This window comes from Trematomus bernacchii, unplaced genomic scaffold (assembly GCF_902827165.1).
Source record: "Trematomus bernacchii unplaced genomic scaffold, fTreBer1.1, whole genome shotgun sequence".
Taxonomy (NCBI): Eukaryota; Metazoa; Chordata; class Actinopteri; order Perciformes; family Nototheniidae; genus Trematomus; species Trematomus bernacchii.
In genome coordinates this window covers 15,435,396-15,455,055 of record NW_022987689.1, presented here as the reverse complement: position 1 = coordinate 15,455,055, position 19,660 = coordinate 15,435,396, and the positions used below count along the sequence as shown (strand labels likewise).

At 38.9% G+C, this 19,660-nt stretch overlaps 1 protein-coding gene across 1 annotated transcript; it reads left to right on the top strand.

Annotated features, from left to right (window-relative positions):
• The first annotated feature begins 2,714 nt into the window (after positions 1–2,714).
• On the top strand, positions 2,715–4,173 carry rgs5b (regulator of G protein signaling 5b). The gene is made up of 5 exons (XM_034138013.1): positions 2,715–2,841; positions 2,964–3,047; positions 3,152–3,213; positions 3,319–3,482; positions 3,575–4,173. Exons 1-5 carry the CDS (start codon positions 2,798–2,800, stop codon positions 3,749–3,751), a joined length of 531 nt encoding a protein of 176 aa, XP_033993904.1. The 5' UTR covers positions 2,715–2,797; the 3' UTR covers positions 3,752–4,173.
• The last annotated feature ends 15,487 nt before the right edge of the window (positions 4,174–19,660 follow it).

The following is a 19,660-nucleotide window of genomic DNA, read 5'->3' as shown; positions in this document are numbered from 1 at the left end:
CTAGTGTTACAATACGTAACCCCCCGTTTCTACAATGCTGTCCAGTTTAGTTGTTGTTTGTGTTTTATTTTGTTGTCCATATTTGCTTTTTGTAAGTTATTGGAACCTATTCACAGTGTGTTTTCAGTTCATTAAAGTTTATTGTTATGTTAAGTTTTAACCAAGATGGGAATGGACAAAAAACAAGATGGCAAAAATGGCAAAATGCCACGGTGACTTCACTGTGACTATGTACACTTGTTATATTCAGTGTATACTCATAACCCAGACTGCTGGACTTCCCATTTTGGAGCGTCTGACACTAAGGAATCTCTTTTTGGCTGTTATTACAATTATTTGAGGATAAAGCGACCTGACAGACAAAGCAGCCAGTTAGACAGGAAGTATTGTTGGGGGCAGCCGCTAAAGGAAGCTGGATCAGACACTTTCAATGAGCTCTCAACATTTCCATCTGGCCTACTGATTTTCCTTTCCTGAGCATTTCCCTGTGAAGTCTCTAAGAAAAAGCCCGTCAGCAGGAATTACTGTTAGCTGGCTCTGTGTCTAGTCTAAATATAGTTTATTTTAATCAATACACAATGGTTTTCTCGAACCCTGGCTATATTAAGGCACAAATGCCTTTGCGTGGTCGCGCCTTGGAATAATAAGACAGGCAAGAATACAAGCTCTCCCTTATGACATATATTATAAAGAACCCACTTTTTTGTTACTGTACCTATGAGGACATCCATTTGCTATTCTCTCCACTGACACAAATATTGAAGCTGATAAAGTACATACATTAGCAAATATGGACGCTTTGGGTACACATAATGATTGTTGATGATATAAGTTAGTTATTATATGGATAAAGCTGTTTGGGGAAATAGCTTTTGTATTCATTTTATGGCATTGTAATCATTTCCTAGTGTCTTCATTTATTTTACTTTTTCTATTGTTTGTATACTCAAGTAAAGACGCTTTTAAAAGATTAAACTGTACAGTCAATTTTTTGATTACATTTAGATATTAAGATGTCTAAAATCAGCCAATTTAGACATATTTGGTTCCTTGACTTTTGCGTTAACTGTTTTCATACTTTGCATATTTTAACGGTACCACCACAACTTCAGGGCAAATTGCTTTACATAGGTTAAATTATATTCAGCTTTATTGTCATTGCACAGAGTACAAGTATTACAACAATGAGGTATTTAAGTATAATAAATATATATATATATATATATATATATATATATATATATACTGTACATGTGACGGATATAAACAAACTGAATGAACACAATAAGGATGTATAAACATTATTAACAGCAGTATAGAAATTGAATACACTATAAATCAGATATAAAGATATACAGTATATTACAGACACTATGGACAGAATAAATATGAATAAACAACTGTTATTGACATTTTTAATAATATTACTCTGTCTTTCAACGTGAACACAATATTTCCCAAACTTTAATAAGTAAATAACTTTTTTAGTTGTCAAAAGTTTTACAATGTTGCTAATGTTCAGTGCTGGGAGGTAATATTTACTTTAGTGTATTCCGACGAGACGCTATGAGCAAATACATTGGTTTTCATACACAGGTCAATTTTGAGACTTTGGGATATTTTGCTTCCTCACAGTCTAGTGAAAAGAAACCAACCAAAACACACACAAGGTCATTTTTTTTAATGAACTTTTGCACTCTATATTTCTCAGGAATTCCACATAAGTTGTCATTAAATAATGCCTCATCTGTACATTTAAACATATCATTTTAGAAAATGTGTAAAACAGAAAAAAGATTTGATGAATGTAGGGGGCTCTCTGGGGGCTTACAGTTTGTACAGCATCATAACATCATTATCCAATAAAAAAAAATAGAAATACCTAAAAAGTATAGGTTGACAAAATGTCTTATTAAGCGTGATAAAATATTCAAAAATCAATAGGAAATGTCCTGCTCTAAGACAAAATAAATACAAAAGACAAAGTTTATGAAGTAGAAGTTGCATGGGATCATGGGAGTTGGGCATTGCAGTCAGCTTCTTCCTGTCAAGATTTCTTCATACATTTTTTATTCAGAAGATGTTTACCGGAGGCCAAATTATCCAAAGCGGTCTCCTCCTCTTCAGAACTAACAGAGTGATGACCATGAAAAAATGATTAGAAACATTTTGTGTAATGCAAAGGTTAACACAGGTTAGCAAAGGCTTCATTGTTGCAGTATTTCTTTATCATTGTTACTGTTACCTAAGTCAAAGACCTTGATATGTCAAAATCTGCCAAACCCCTCATTTTTGTAATGTTGTAATTCACCGACAATCAATCTGTGCAGTCATTTGGATAAGAGGGCTTTTTGACCCGAGTAGGGTGACTGAACTTATTTTCTATTAACCGTCAAAAACGTCCTCATCGTGGGACATTTTTCAGTTCTTGTGAGAACGTCTGGTTCTCTTCACAACTAATGGTACAAAGTACAAGAACACACACACCTTCTCACTCCCTGACTGAGCACAACGACATTGAAGAGCTGTGAAGTGATTCAGTCGCTATTACTCTTACACACATGCTTCAGTTAGAGAGGAAGTAGTCTGGAGGAAAACCAGTCTCCTTTTCCTCCCACACGTCTCCTCATTGGTTGAGAGGCGTGACATCACAGAGTGGACTACTCTATAAAAAGCCCTCTCCCACACAGAGAGGCAGACTAGCTGAGAGCTCCCTCGTGTACAGCAGCTCTTACAGCTCTGAACTTTACAAATAAAACCAAACATTTTTGGGGAAATATCCAGGAAACATCTCATCATGTGCAGAGGACTGGAATCACTGCCTACCACCTGCCTGGAAAGGTGAGATCCTTAAGTGTTTTAATGGAATAACTTAAACTATTCCTGTTCTTATAGGATATATGACAAGTGGATTTAAATACTAGTTTTTTGTTGTAACATTTTCTCTTTCTTTATCTTTGCAGGGCAAAGGAGTTAAAAGCTTTGTTTGGAAGTTTACTGCAAAAGTCAGATCACAGCATCCTGTCCAAGAAATATGACAAACTGAGGTAAGACACAGATTGAAATCGTCTCTATGAGCATGTCAGTGAAATCAAAGGGGACATCTGTGGATTTTAAAACTTTTCCTAACAATATTCTTCTGTTGCTGCAGGTTCAATCTCGACGAGCCTTTGAAATGGAAGGAGTCGTTCGAGAAACTGTTGTCCAGTCAAAGTAAGTACGCACACTTCTTCACATCACACTTAATAAGAATGTATCAGTCATTCCAGATGTTTTAGATATACCAGATGTTAACCTGCTTTTCTCTTCTGTTTCCAGATGGACTGTGCCTGTTCAGAGCGTTCCTGGTCTCAGAGTTCAGTGAGGAAAACATCGCCTTCTACTTGGCTTGCGAGGACTACCGGGTGACGAAACCATCGAAACTGGCCGCCAAAGCCAAGCATATTTACGACCAGTTCATCGTCTGTGACGCACCACGAGAGGTAAATATAATAATATCCAAATACACTACTCATGCTGTGTCTGTTATCTTGCTGCAAAGTGCTGATCATCTACCTCTTCTGCCTCCCTATAGGTAAATCTTGACCATGTGACCAAAGCCATCACGAAGGAGAACCTTGAGAATGCCAGCCAGTCATCCTTCAGCCTGGCCCAAGCTAAAATCTACACCCTGATGGAGAAGGACTGCTACCCTCGCTTCCTCAAGTCCTCCACGTACCTGGAGCTCAGCAGAAAGGCCAAGTCAGGCTAAAATAAAAACTGTATTAAACTGGACACAGTTTGCTGACACATAGTGGAAAGGTTTACATGGAATAAATGCAACCTGGAGTTGCACGCCAGGTTATGGAGTAACTATGGGCAATCGGAGGTTGGCGCCCGAGCTGGAAACTGAAGGACACATGAAGCTGTGACAAGAGACGGCCCTGAAGGCGATGTCTGCCTCTGAAAGAGACACCTGTACTGTACATACAGGGCTGCATGGACGCAGCCGTAATTTATTAAATGCTGAAGGACAGAAATGAGTTTACACAACAAATCTACCACTGTCTGGAAGATGCTCATTAGTGTTTATTTATTTGCTATTTATTTAAAGTATTTAATATATATTATATATTCTGTTTTTCTATGTTTTTTTATCTGTATGTGAAAATAAATGCATTGAATAAAAGATATTCAGAGACAAAAAGATGACTGTTTTGTACCTTGGAAAATATACTTCACACACACAGAATGGGGATGTGGTTTTATGAGGTCAGACCAAATGTATGAGGACGCCTGAAGAATACTTATTTGTGGCCTCAGTGCTTCCATTTCACACGTGGGTGACTGGATGACTCCTTTTCTCTGGAGTAACAGTCAATGGAAAATTTGAAGTGAGTGTGTCGGTTAGTGTGCTTTTAGCCACATAAGAATAAGTTATGACTCGTACAGGGAAGTTCAATCTACAGTAATAGAAGAAGTGTTTCATTTAGATACATTAATAAATAGAAGAGTTTATTATTTTTATAACAAATAAGGGGAAACTAGTTTGGTGCATAGTAACAAACAGGAGACACTAGTCAGACAGGTCAGATTACACGACGTATAAAAGACGACAATGACAACACACATACGGGAAGAGGATTAAGGGCCATGTGAAACCAATATTTGAATTATTTTAAATTTTTTGGGGGTACCTAATCATCTTCTGTACACAACAAATATGTAAGTAAAGCATATGTGGAAGTGACACTTATCCTCTTACTTGTAGGGAGTTTGATGAGAGGATTGACACCTCTTTCATATCAATATGATACCTCAGCCAGCTGCCAGTTAGCTTATTTTAGCATATAGATGGATAACAGGACAAAACATTCAGGAACGTGTGTGTGTTAGTGTGTGTGTGGGTTGGATGAAAAGATTGATACAAATGTTATATCAATACAATAAACACTTCAGCCAGCAGCCGCTTAGCATAAAGACAGGAAACAGAAGAAAACATTTAGGCTGGACCTAAAGCCTGAAAAGAGGGGGAAACATCTAGCCTATGTGAAAGTAATAAAAACGGCTATTTCCAGGGCCGTATTCTAAAGAAAATGTTTTTATTCAGGCATGTGCACTTGGTTTTGATCCAACAGCGCGACCTCTCTCCGTCGGCGGTCCCCATTAAGTATGTATGTGCGTTTGTGTGGGTCCAAAAACACAATATTTTCTGCCGGGAAATAGTGCGATGTGCCAGTTGCCATGGAGACAGCAACCAGTTTGTTTACTACCTGAGCTGCCGTTGCTCGCAGTCTGTGAGTCACAGCAGCCCCCCCCCCCCCCCCCCCCCCCCCCATTACGTGGATCAGACATCCTCCCCACTCTCCTCCCACACTCTCCTCAGCCCATGCAGCCGACTCCTGTTCAAACACCCACCTCTCAAGATGCGAGGGCCAAGTCATTAACACCGCTCTCACACTCATGGTAAATGACAGAGGTTATCTTTCCACTCCATCCCTCTTTCTCTCTGACATTTCACCCAGTAGTGATTGGTAATGAGGCCTCTACTGGATATACAGTCGTTGAGATTCATTGAAGAGGAACTGATTTGTTTTGTTGTTTTGCAAACTGTAACCCCTAACCTCTAAGAACAGATGGACCAGACTTTCGAATATCATTTACTCTCTGCTGAGTCTGCTGATGCTACACACATACTGTATGCATGATTTTCATTTTGACTACAGCAGTCTGTCTGAGCAGATGTTCATGATCTAATTTAAGCAATCAGAATATACGTTGGAAAGAGAAGCGTGTGGAGACCTGATCAGGCGCGGCTGCATGTGGGTGGCAAGAGCTTGTCTAGACTTTTTGCGTTAATGTAACTTGATATTGCATTATATTGTAAGGGTATCTGGATTACAGCTAAATAGTGATATCTATTCATTGTTATTATTAAATGTTTACCCTATGAAGTTAGCACTGAGCTTCCGTCTGCAATGTTCAAAACAGCAGATAAAGCCAGAAATCTAGGTGTAGTCATGGACTCTGACCTGAGTTTCAACAGTCACATTAAAACAGTTACTAAATCAGCCTACTATCACCTAAAGAACATATCTAGGATAAAAAGACTAATGTCACAGCAGGATTTGGAAAAACTTGTCCATGCTTTTATCTTCAGTAGACTCGACTACTGTAATCACAGGTCACAGGTCTCACTAAAAAATCTATTAGAACGCTGCAGCTGATTCAGAACGCCGCTGCTTGAGTCCTCACTAACACTAAGAAAGTGGATCACATCACTCCTGTTCTGAAGTCTTTACACTGGCTTCCTGTGTGTCAAAGAATAGATTTCAAAATACTGCTGCTGGTTTATAAAGCTTTGAATGGTTTAGGCCCAAAATACATTTCTGATCTGCTGCTAAATGATGAACCATCCAGAACTCTCAGGTCTTCAGGGACTGGTCAGCTTTCTGTCCCCAGAGTCAGAACTAAACATGGTGAAGCAGTGTTCAGTTATTATGCTCCAAATATCTGGAACAAACTCCCAGAAACCTGCAGGTCCGCTGCAACTCTTACTACTTTTAAATCCAGGCTGAAGACTTTTCTTTTTGCCGCTGCTTTTAATTGAACTATTCATATCTTATTATTATTATTATTATCTTTGATTTTTAATGACTGTGTTGAAAGGTGCTATATAAATAAGCTTCCCTTGCCTTGCCTATGAAAGTGGTGATCATTTGTTGAGTTACAAGTTCTGAAATGTTGTTTTGATTTTCAAATATGATACATGTGCATACATTTGAGAAACATACAGTAAAGCCTTACTTTGGGCGAAGCCAGGTTTGTTCTGTTTTATTTTGTTGTCATATTAGTGTTAAAGATTTTTACAGAGGAACTTTTAGATTTTTGTATTACTCAAGTGAAAACATTTTTGGCCCTTACTTTTAGAGATTAATAAAAGCACAAATAATCACAGCACATCAGACAAGGATAAAAGCTTGCTGGATGAAGATTTGTTTCAATGCCTGAAGGAAAATAGGCTCACTGCGGCACACAAAGTTGGATCAACATAAAAAATAAATAACATTCAAAGGGTTAAAGAAACTATTTCTTGCTGAAGGTCCTATTCTGATCGAGTACAGAGAAGAACATTTAATTATCGTCAACCCTGTATGCAGCTGGGGGAAAGAAGAACTCTGAAATAAACAAATTACAGGTGAATCACATTGAGTTTAATGCCAGTCACAGCATGACTGTAAGCTCATTTCCTGTGCTACATTACTTTTTTTCATTATTTGATCTGTGAAGCCCTCTGAGACAAATATGATGTGATATATAAATAAACTTGAATTGAATTGAATTGAATTATTTGTATCCATAGCTAAAATTACATAGTGACACACTAAAGGAGATATTTTTCTTATGTGAATTTGAAAAGAGCACCATTTAAAGGTGGGGTAGGTAAGTTTGAGAAACCGGCTCGAGATACACTTTTTGTTATATTCCATGGAATGCTCTTAACATCCCGATAGCAATGAATATCTTAAGTGCTTTGACAACAAATCCATAACAAAATGTCATCTGTGGAAGCCGTAATACTGTAAAAAGCACGACCAATCATTTTAGCCGGCCCGGCTAAAATAACTGGATAGCCTACCTGCCTGTCAGCCTTCCATCTGTGCACAAACTTATCTCGTGCCCTCATTGGTCATGTGCGTGTTCGTGTGTGTTGGAGGAGGGGCTCTATAAGGAAGTGGCAGATTTTCTCCGGTTGTGTATTTTCAAATTCTAGCGATCTCGAGCCGGTTTCTCCAAAATTACCTACCCCACCTTTAAGTATATGATTTGTATCATCTTATGCTTCACAGAAGTAATTATTTTACCCTGAAGAAATCCCACCACATCAATGTGGAAAAGGTATTCATATCTTTTACTTCAGAAAAATTACCAATATTGTATTGTATTTTTTATTGAAGAAGACATATAATGCTCATTTTCAGGATCATATTTGTATTTAGTGCCTCTACTGAGCCCAGTCTGCTCTGATTGGTTAGCTGGCCAGCTCTGTTGTGATGGCTTTACATTGTTATTATGGACAATTTATTTGGAAATTACATTCAATTTCAGTCCAAAAACTTTGATGAAAGAGAATATGAACATAGAGAAAGGTTAGAAACTATTTGGGGGGGAAATAACAGTACAATAAAGAGAATTCTCTTAGTTAGGTATTATACTCAACTTATCCTTCCATAATCCATTAATCAAACAAACTTTGACAAAGCTGTTTTTTCCCCGCCATCGGTTTACAGTAAATCCCTTAAATCGTTTTTTACACACACTTACCAAAAGACAACTTGAATGGTATTCAAAGGTGAGTTCACATCCTGGAAATCTACATAAGTGGAGCTTAACTTTACAAGCCAATTTTGGACTGCTGGAGTTTCTTTTGGAAAAAGAATGAGAAATTGGTGCCAAGCCAAACTATAAAACAGAGGAGCCACTGAAGGCCTCTGACAACCGCTTTAAGCAACACAGAGCTGAGTGTTTATTATGGAAACTCATGATGACTAAAATGCATCAGGAAAATAAGAAACGTGGGTCCTTGGGAATGTTTTTTTTCTTAAATTTAACATGTTCTATGACGGCTTTATTTCCTTAATATTTGACACACGTAATTGGAAAAAAATGATCTTTACTTCCTCTTCCCTAAGAATAAAAAATCTATGACTAAAGTCCAGAAACTGACTTTGTTTCATGTTATTCCTTCTCTTTTTCTTTTCATTTCCTGTAATCTCTTAAATACCCACTTTAAAAATAAAGGTCAAAACATGCCCATTGAAAATACTTTAAATACACCCTCCATCCAACTCATTATATTACTGTCATATAAAGTAATATAAAACAAGACTCTAAAGTGGTCTTTTTTTATTTGATTGAAAACAAAAGTATTATCTCCATTTTCAGTTTCAAATGGATTTTTTTATAGTGGCTAGCCTGAATTAAGCATAATGTGTTTACACTACATGTATAAAGATAAAGGAGATCGTGTTCTTCACACACCTTTTGTAAACACGCAGGATCATTAATTTTTATAATCCATGCCCATCCCACTCCTGGATGAGTTGGCATGGGAGAGGCTGTTTTTGAGTGTTTCTCAAGCATGGATCAGTGTCAGTGGACAGCTTTGAATGTCAGGAGGTGGAAACATAATGTGCAACTAAAGAGGTGGAGCTCTGTTAAACGCTGGATTCTGGACACCTATACTTCACTGGGAGAACAAATGAGTCAGTGTGCTAATATGAATACATATTTGCGGTACGAGTGGTGATTAATAGGGTCGCCAGTGGTCCTTGAAGTTGGACGAGCGGTGTGTAAAACAAAGAGCTGCAGTCATGGTAACGGCGTTGCCAAGGGAACAAACCCAGCACAGCCATCCAAACAAAAATACTCAATTATAGCACAAGGGCTTCAACTCGTTTAATTTTGATTGGTAAAGGTAAAAAAAAACCCTGCTCCTATAAATATCTCTTTGTGTCCACTTGAAAATAGAATCATAAATACGTAATCTGATAAAAGGTGATATAAGAACACACATGAGAGTAGAACAACATCTGGTGTGTATTATGTCATCACATGACACCCTGTGAAGACAGCATGGACTTGAGCCACGCACAGCAAATAGTAGTGACTCACCTCTGTGATGTAAAGGCACACATGTTTGCTATTTGTTTACATTTCCAGGGAAAAAAGAAGTAGAGCCTGGAGTGATGACTTTTCACTAAGGTTCCTGTGTTGCCGTCCTTTTGTTTCCTCATACAGATCGGATCACATGTGAATTGCCAATGCAACGCTAAGCAACAACTTCAAATAGTGCGCTAACCGAGGGTAGCACTTCAGCCTAGTAGAGTGTCTTCCCCCTCTTCATACTAACACAACAGCAACATCAGCACAGAGCCAATTTACAGCGCGTCAAAGCGACTTAAAGTGGACCTATTATGCTATATTGGGAAAATATATTGTAGGGCCATACCTATACAAAACATGTCTGTGAAGGTTTTTGCTTAAAATACCAAACAGATCACCCATTGTAGCCATGCCTCATACTGCTACCCCTCTTTTGCAGCCCTGTTGCAAACAGGCTGATTCTGCTGCTAGCCACGCCCCTTTGTAGCATCACGCAGCTTTCCCCTGCTACCGGGAGAAGCTCAGCTAAATGCTGCGGTGATTAAATGCCATGTTATGCTCCTAACCACTAACTATAATTACCGCTTCTTGGTTGTATGCCCCCGACACCCAGACAAGCAGCAGTTTACATCCGTGTCTTTCCAAAAGGTCATAACTTTTTCCTTGTAACCTATCTGTGTGAATTTTGAATTATTGACATATTAATTATCAAGTCATAGCCCAAAGCATCACAGTGACCTTTGACCACTTAAATCTAGACAGGTCATCTAAAAGTCCAATTGGACATTTTAGCTAGATGTAATGAAATTCCCTCCAGGTGTTCCAGAAAATGTGGGTTTATGTACATGGTTCAACAGGGGGAACAGTGACCTTGACCTTTGACCTTTGACACCAAATTATAAACAACATATCCTTGAGGATATGTCCAAGTCGACATTTTTGTCAAATTTGAAGAAAATCCTGACATTGCTTAAGGGGAAAACTCTTATTCTTTGTGATGGCAAGAGATAGAAAGTAAGAAAAATATCTCTCCTGAGTCTTTACACAAAATATTAGGCTACAGCCAAATCAAATCAAATCAAATCAAATCAAGTTTTATTTATATAGCACATTTTTAAAACGATTTTTGCTCGAGCCAAAGTGCTGTACATATAATAATTACCTTACAGTAAGGACACTTTACAGCAAATACAACAGCACAGTTTGTGCAGAATATCAGTATGAGAAAACGACACCCTCTGTCCTTAGACCCTCACATCGTACAAGGAAAAACTTCCGGAGGTAATATAATCCACATAAGCACCTCTAAAGTTCATATTCAATAGGTTTTCTATAATTAATTAAGTTGTTCATTTAGGTTGGAAACACATACAATCAAAGAAATGTTTGAGGTCAAAGTTCATCTCAAAGTACTCTAGAAAGAGCAGTGACGAGCCAAATGAGATTAATAAAGAAGACCAATAAGCTTGTTTTTTTGTATTTCAATACAAGGATTGCTGTAGCTTTTCATGAACTCAACCGACAGTTATGAGGTTAACTGATGCATAAAACAATTCCTCAGGTCTGTTTTTATGTGAAATACAAACAGGACACTATAGTATGATGGAGTTCTATGGCATCCGCATGACTTAATGAGAAATAATGGGGAGCACATGTAGCGATAACAGTGTGGTGTTCACAGTGACGAGATAATTAGGTTTGCGGGAAGGTCATCTTTGTACTCAGGCACTCTGACAAACACAGCGGGCCATCTGTTTATTGATCTATGAGGAGCAATGACTGCCTAAAAATCAGTGTGTCACGTTCCAGGTATCAACAGCAGGAACGTGCACACAAGTTTTAAGAGACTGTTGTTCTAGTTTTAAAATTACTGCACACTGTTAGTGAAAGTCAAACATAAGCCTAGTGCTTAAAGTAACCCAGTTTAATATTAAAATGCACCTTTTTTCTGCATTCATGCCCTCTGTCATACCCGTGAATTTGTCTGCATGTGCATTTGGCACGTTTGTGACACACTTCTTTTGTCTTGTACATCGTGTTATGTGTATATAATCGGTGTTCTACAGTTTTGCATTTCTACATGGTACAAGTGTTTGTCCACCACTTTAAAATCCAAACTGCTTCAATCAATGAAAATCTGCTCAAAGATTGTAGGTCAACCCTTTGAGAAACTCTATGAACAAGCCTACTGTAATAAAATACTGAGGCTTGCTATTTTAATTGGAGATATAGATTCACACAATTTAATAAAGTTAGACTGAAGCCCTCTGTTCTGCATCAATCAACCCTAAAATCAAATAAGTTAATTCCGAGATCAAATGTACCATAAAGGGTCTTGAATCTTTTGTCTTCAGGTATTGTGATGTTACATTAAATGTTTGTTCCCTTGTGGTTGTATTGTAGGCCTTAGGCAACCAGGCAAGTTGCAGATTAGGTCCCTTGCAGGTCCAAAGCGTCACCACTTCATCAATTGATCCTATTAAACATTTGTGTTCTCAAGGATAAAGCCAGAAGTTTTGTGAGGCCACACTGACATTTAACGACTTAAAGTAGTCCAAGTGAACGTTTGTTCTTTATTTAAAGAAATTCTTCAGGAAAAGGCTGTTGTGCACCGTCAAAAGTGCTAAGTCAGTCATGTTTTATGTTGTTATGTGTCATTCTTGTATTGTCTTTCACTTCCTGTTTTGTTTTGTCACTCACTTGCTACGTCTCATTTCAGGTTCCTTGACTCCCTTTCCTAGTGTGTTTCTCCCGCGCTCATCAGCACCAGCCCCGCCCCTGATTGTTTTCACCTGTGCCCTGTTATCTCCTGTTTATATTCCCGTTTCCCTTTGTTTGTTGTCAGTTCGTCTTGTCCTGTCCTCATGCCAGAACTCTGCTCATCAGCATTTACTTATCTTGTCACATGCCTGATCCATGCTCCTGAAAACGTTTTGGAAGTTTTTTGTTCCTCACGTTGTGATCGTTTTTTGTTATGCCTTATTGAAGCCCTTTATTTGTGTCACCTCGCAAAGAGTGTTGTTTTCTTTTGTATATCCTTTTGGCAAAATAAAGTATATAGCTTATACTTTACCTCTGGCTCCCGGGTCGTGCATTTGAGTCCTTTTCCCCTTGTGAATCCAAGTTCGTAACAAAGGCGTTCCGGAAATATAATGTTCACCAAAATGGGACGAACAGATGGACAGATGACTGACGGACACATGTGGTTTACATTTGTGGTACCTTGATGTTTGCAAGTGCTCTCATCTTTTCAATTGTTAATTGTAAACGTTAAATGAACACTGCCAATGTCTCCAGCAACCTTTTTTGCTGGCATGGAGTTATAACAAAGCAATACATAGAACATGTGTAAGTTTAAGTGTGTGTCTGTGAGTGTGTCCCATTAAAGACTCCCTCTGTTGGAAACATTGTTAGACTTGCTCTGAAAATAAAGTTGTATTGTATTGAATCACTTGGCAAGTCATGTTAGACAAAATAGGCTTTAGAATGATTGACACCGTTCCCTGAACATAATATTTTGTTTAGAAACTGTAGGAACAAAAAGTATTCTGGCACCAGTGATTTGCATGCTAGCATTAGCCTTTAGCTTAAAACATATAGCCTAAGGCAGTGTTTGGACAGTAGTTGTGTGAAAAAAACAAAGCCCTCTAAATCTATTTTACTAAATGTTGTCTGTAGAAGTGCTGCATCTTAAAAATAAACCAATAAAGTGTCAACATGTGCAAGCCAAGTCACCATGCCACTATAGTGGCACATGCAGAAATCAAAACTCAAATCAAACTGCAGGAACTGGTTGCCCGGAGCAACACGTAAACCACTTGAAAAGGAAAAAAGCAAAACATAGTATTTCGGTTCGGTTGAAATGTGAGCTCAGAGAACATTTTGTCCCAAGAAGAAACAGTGGCTTTCAGCTTGTATCCTGAAAAAAACAGTGGCAAGACATTCTGTTCATTTTGACCTTAATGGAGTTCACTGAGGCTTTAGTGCAACAATCACATGAAGTGGTTCCTGACACAGGTCAACCAAAGACAAGCTGCACAAAGGGAGCACATACTGTAGAGAATATTCTTCGTGGCATTGACTCAACAAGGTGCTGGAAACACTCATTGACATGATAGCATCAATCAATTGCTGCAGATTTGTCGGCTGAACATCCATGATGCAAATCTCTAGTTCCACCACATCCCAAAGGTGCTCTATTGGATTGAGATCTGGAGACTGTGGAGGCCATTTGAGTACAAGTGAACTGAACTCATTGTCATGTTCAAGAAAGTTGGAGATAATTTGAGCATTGTGACATGGCACGTTATCTTGCTGGAAGTAGCCATCAGAAGATGGGTACAATGTGGTCATAAAGGGATGGACATGGTCAGCAACTATACTCAGGTAGGCTGTAGCGTTTAAACGATGCTCAATTGGTACTAATGGGCCCAAAGTATGCCAATAAAAATATCCCCCACACCATTACACCACCACCACCAGCCTGAACTGTTGATACAAGGCAGGATGGATCCATGCTTTCATGGTGTTTACGTCAAATCTGACCCTAGTATTTCAGAAACTGCTGATCTGCTGGGATTTTCATACATACGTATGTAAGAAGATCCCAGCAGATCAGCAGTTTCTGAAATACTGAGACCAGTCCGTCTGGCACCAACAACCATGCCACGTTCAAAGTCACTTAAATCTCTTCTTCCCCATTCTGATGCTGTTTGAACTTCACCAGGTCGTCTCGACCATGTCTACATGCCTAAATGCATTGAGTTGCTGCCATGTGATTGGCTGATTAGATATTTGCTTTGACGGGCAGTTGAACAGGTCTACCTAATAAAGTGGCCAGTGAGTGTATAAACTTGGATGTTTCACTTTGTCTCTTCTACTGGGTCTTTGGATGTTGTGAGCGTTACTAGCTGTAAAATGAGAAGAGCTCTGCTGACACCTGCTGGACAAATAGCAGGAATGAGGTTAGATCAGAAAACACAATTGTATTTTACTGACAGGTAAGAGTGAACCAAGTAGTAGCTTTTAATGCAGATTTGAAGGAACACTAAAGTTATTTCCTCAAGTCTAAGGGTTAAAAACTCTGGGATAGTGAGCTACTTAGACAATATGAAGTTAAAATGAAATGTCCATGCTAAGTGTTATGAAAGAAAATGCTGCATTTTGACAGACTCTTTTAGCATTTTCCTACTAAGACTGTATCCCACGATGAATGTTAAAGCATGTTTCAGTTCACTGTTCTGGTCCAAATGGTCTGCTCTGTTCAGCCTCTTTCCCAGCCCCAGTAGGCAGCTCTTTTCCAAACAACAACACAAATACTCTGCTCAGCATCAAAAGCAGACAAACAAAGTTGAGATAAATATGTTCCTATAGGATTCGACAGAGGCCAAGGAGAGTGCTTATTAGAGTCCTATTTATCAGGTAGAAACAAACATGGCATCTAATGAATGCCAATGTTGCTCCATATCTGCTGGATAAGTGAATACAAATCTCCCTGAGGTTGCTTCCATTTTTAACCCCATTTATTGTTTTTTTAAGGGGGGAGTTTTTCCCGTTTTTCTTTGGTGTTGGGAAATATAAATACAATCTGATTGATGAAATGATCAGTTGATTGATTGATTGATGATTGAGTCAGTGTATGTTTGTTTGATTGTTTGATTGATTGATTAATTGATTGATTGTCAATTTAAACATGCAATAACTGACTCTTTTTTGTTATCTGGAGCTTAAACATTTGATGAAGTCCCTTTAGCTGCTAAATGCTCCACTATGTCCCCCAGCTAGTCTCTATCTGTGTCTTTCTGCTGTTTGGTGCCCTGAGTGTAGTGTACAGTTGGGTTTCTAGGGCTCTTTCACTGAAAACAACTTGCTGCTGCAGCTGAATACTACTGTAAGAGCAGTTAGAGTGAACTGTAATAATACATTTTCAGCTAAAGGCTAAAGAATGAGCTTAGATTCTGTAAAGCTCCATAAAGGGGAATTGCAGGATCAGGCTGTAACTCTCTGCAGGTTCATTACTGTATTTACCTTGTCAGTGTTGCCAGATGGGAATTGTTCATCTACCATGCCAGGGGCTGTAAATGATCTATTAAACATTTGACATGCTCACATAGCTATAATGTGTCCAAGGAGGTTTGTGTAAATACTGTCAATTCTCTCCTATACTACCCGGTTCATATTCTGCATGAAATGGCCATTAGCTAAGCTAACTAAATAAAGACTGGTCTTACTTGTGCATTAAAAGCTAGATCCAATGCAAACTATAGTCAAATAAGCGTCGAGTGGTGGGAGAGAGAACCAGGGGCGTCGCCTGGACCTGAAAACATTCGGGGCTTAGCCCACAGTGGCGGCGGCACTACAGTGGCATTTTTCACTGCAACACTCCCCACACACACACAGTACACCCGCGACTGTTACAATGAAGGCTCGATAATCAGCTCACGGCATATAGGCAGGGGTAAAGTGGTATTTTTTATGAGTGGGGGGCTCACCTCCTCTAGGGGGGGTCCGGGGGGAAGGTCCCCCGGGAAGATTTTTTTTTAAATATTGAAGTTAAATGCATCAATCTGGTGCACTTTGAGAGCAAAATGAAGAGATCTATGGATACCTCTCTCAACACCCATATGAAGCAGAACTGTAAACAGATGTACTTTTTCTTTATGGATATTTTACTAATCACTCCCCTTTTAAACTCTATTCTTGTTTTACTGCCATATAGTATTTCATAACTGTTTTTCCTTTATTCTCTTTTTTTTAATAACTATAATGATCATATGAAGGTGTGCCGCGGAAATAATCTTTTGAATAATTTGTGACCAAACCGTTTGAGACCCACTGAGATAACTTAGACTAAAGTTAACTATCTAAACACTCAGAGAGTCCTTTAGCTCACCTGAGTCTCTCAGTCTGAGAGGAGAGGACTCTCCTCCAGCTTCTTGTGGAACAAACAGCTCCTTATGTCCGTTAGTGCAGCTAGCTAACCAGATGCTAACAACACGGTCCATGCTGACACCGGTCTCTCCCTCCCCCTCTCCCTCTCTCCCCCTCTCTCTCTCTCTCACATGCGCTATTGCCACACACACACACAGAGCCGAGCTTGAATGACACACGTTTATTTCCATGCAACTCTCTGATTGGTCTGGTGTCATGCCTCTGTTGCATTCACTGAACACGGGAAATTACAGTGCTGCCGTCCTCTCTTGTGTCATGATGAGGTTCACGTAAAGCACGGTTAATGTATTATATTATTGAGGGAGAATTGTCCGGGGCTACAGAAAAAACATTCGGGGCTAAAGCCCCGGATGCCCAGGCCAGGCGACGCCACTGGAGAGAACACCAGCCTTGCTGTTGAGTCACGTGTACAGTATCAGCATCATAGCCTACACTGAGCTTGATTTGCTGAAAAAGGTTAATGTAACCGAAAATGTATTCAAATGATAAAGTGCAGATTAAAACCATCTAATTTTAAGCACCACAAAATGATCAAATATTGAGTAACACTAACAATAACAGATCTCAATAAGTCCTTAAGCTACTTTAAAGTGTAATAAAATGTAAATGTTGTATTTAGAGAAAAGTTGATAATAATTTAGCTCAAGGGGTGCTTTCAGAAAGGTATGCTAAGCTAAGCATCTCTTGGCTTTAGCATCATAACTGTACAGACATGAGAGTGGTGTTTTTATTCTGCTCTTCTTTAAAGAGAATGAGCATTTTTCATTAATAACAAACGTTTCCTTTGAAAACCTCAGATGGATGGTTTGCACATTTATTTATTTTTTCTTATAAGAACTTTAAGTTCCCACTTTATAAATCAGTGAAATATCATAATGTTTTTGGCTGAATAATTTGCATTAGATTCATGTCCAGACTTATATTGTAATATAACTGTAAAGCTTTTAGGGTATAATCCCATCAGTAAAATACATCCTACTAATGAACCATAAGTAAAGAAATGAAAACAAATACATCATGGGAAGTGATTTGTAGATTAAACTATTAAATGAGTGTTAGGCATTATTGATTGTACATTGTACAGAAGGCAAATTGATTCTAAAAATACAATAAATTCAGACAGAGGGTGAAAAGAGGTGCTGCAGCACAGGCAGTATGATACAAATAAAGACTTTTTTGAACATTAAAGCATGTAAACATGTGACAGGAGAGACACAACATACAAATATGAACCTGATAATGAGCTTAATACGTCCACTATGATGCCAGGTCTTCGAATCACATTAAAAAAGCACACAGATAAAGAAATCAAAAACAGAAAGGGCTGCACTTCTTCGTGACAGAAGCCACAGTCAAACTAAAGTGTGCTTCACCAAACCTGTATCAGCTTCTGAAAGTGCTGAGCAAGTGAAAATGCACATGAGGTATAAAAACCAGGGCCTAAAATCCCTCTTTCCCCTAAATCTCTGCAAATTCAGCAAATTGTCTTATCTTAAATCTATATTGCAAAATTAGCCTTCAGGGCAAGTTTCATTTAATGTGACCTGCTGCATCATAGTTCCAGCTCTGCTTCTGGGTAATTTCACCCTCCTAAATGGATCTACAGGGGAAAACTGCAGGTGGCAACCGGACAGATAATGTGTGTGTGTGTGTGTGTGTGTGTGTGTGTGTGTGTGTGTGTGTGTGTGTGTGTGTGTGTGTGTGTGTGTGTGTGTGTGTGTGTGTGTGTGTGTGTGTGCATGTGTGTCCCTTTTTGTTGTTTTGTCTCCAGTAGTTGTGACATTCTCTACCTTTCTCGTCGTTTTGTGTTTCTTTTTGGTTGTGTTGCATCAACTTGGTTGTTTTGTGTTGTTTTGCTTGTTATTTTTATTATGATTTGCTTTTTATGGTGGTATATTCTTGTCTCTGTGGTAGTTCTGTGTCTCTTTGTGACTTCAACAAGCAGAACATGTTAGCTGTCACTTCAAACTGAGGGTCCCTGACATATTGGACCCTTGAGTTTGTGCTTAGAGAGGCAAGTAAGGCATCATTGCTGGTGACAGCAATATGCTGACTTTAGCCAAAGCTGGTTTTAAACACTGCGCAGCTTCCTGAGACTCGGATGTTTGTGGGCGTGAAATTCCACCTCCCAAACACTTTAACTGAGAAAGCAAATTGACCTAAGGCTGTCTTTCTGAACTTTACCAATTAGTTACTCAAATCCTAATGCATGTGACTGGGAAGGCCGGGCATCTTTTAGGACAGGGCTGCATAAAGTGGGGCCTGTGGCGCGAAGTTGGCCAGGCATGTTACATTTAGCCAACTGTATGTTTCTGCAACCAATACATTTGTAAAAAGTGCTTCTGATAAAGACCACTTTTTATACAATTTGTTTTTATCTGAAGTATTACTGCTTTTCAATATGTACAATCCCTTATCATTTATTATGTGTGTTGATCCAAGCAGAGTGACACTGTGGGCAGGAAGTCCGTTTGGAACAAGTGAGGTAACAAAATAATAGGTAGGATCACACTGTAGCACATATCTCTCCATTAAAGGTGGGGTAGGTAAGTTTGAGAAACCAGCTCGATATCGCTAGAATTTGAAAATACACAACCGGAGAAAATCTGCCACTTCCTTACAGAGCCCCTCCTCCAACACACACGAACGCGCACATGACCAATGAGGGCACGAGATACTGTAAGTTTGTGCACAGATGGAAGGCTGACAGGCAGGTAGGCCATCCAGTTACTTTAGCCGGGCCGGCTAAAATGATTGGTCGTGCTTTTTACAGTATTACGGCTTCCACAGATGACATTTTTTTATGGATTTTTTGTCAAAGCACTTAAGATATTCATTGCTATCGGGATGTTAAGAGCATTCCATGGAATATAACAAAAAGTGTATCTCGAGCCGGTTTCTCAAACTTACCTACCCCACCTTTAACTTTCTGCTTTATCTCTTAATGGAAAAAAAGATATTGGCACCCCTGTTCTAACAGGAGGAGGAGCAAGATTGTGAATCATTTCAACCATCAGTCATGAATCAGAGTAATATAAGAAGTTATAAAATATATATTCCAGGA

What these genes read in the sequence shown, in the direction of transcription:
- rgs5b (XM_034138013.1), top strand. Translation starts at nt 2,798, where the DNA reads ATGTGCAGAGGACTGGAATCACTGCCTACCACCTGCCTGGAAAG. An exon ending in AAGAAATATGACAAACTGAG is followed by an intron (nt 3,048 to 3,151) that starts GTAAGACACAGA and finishes CTGTTGCTGCAG; the next exon opens with GTTCAATCTCGACGAGCCTT. An exon ending in GAAACTGTTGTCCAGTCAAA is followed by an intron (nt 3,214 to 3,318) that starts GTAAGTACGCAC and finishes TTCTGTTTCCAG; the next exon opens with ATGGACTGTGCCTGTTCAGA.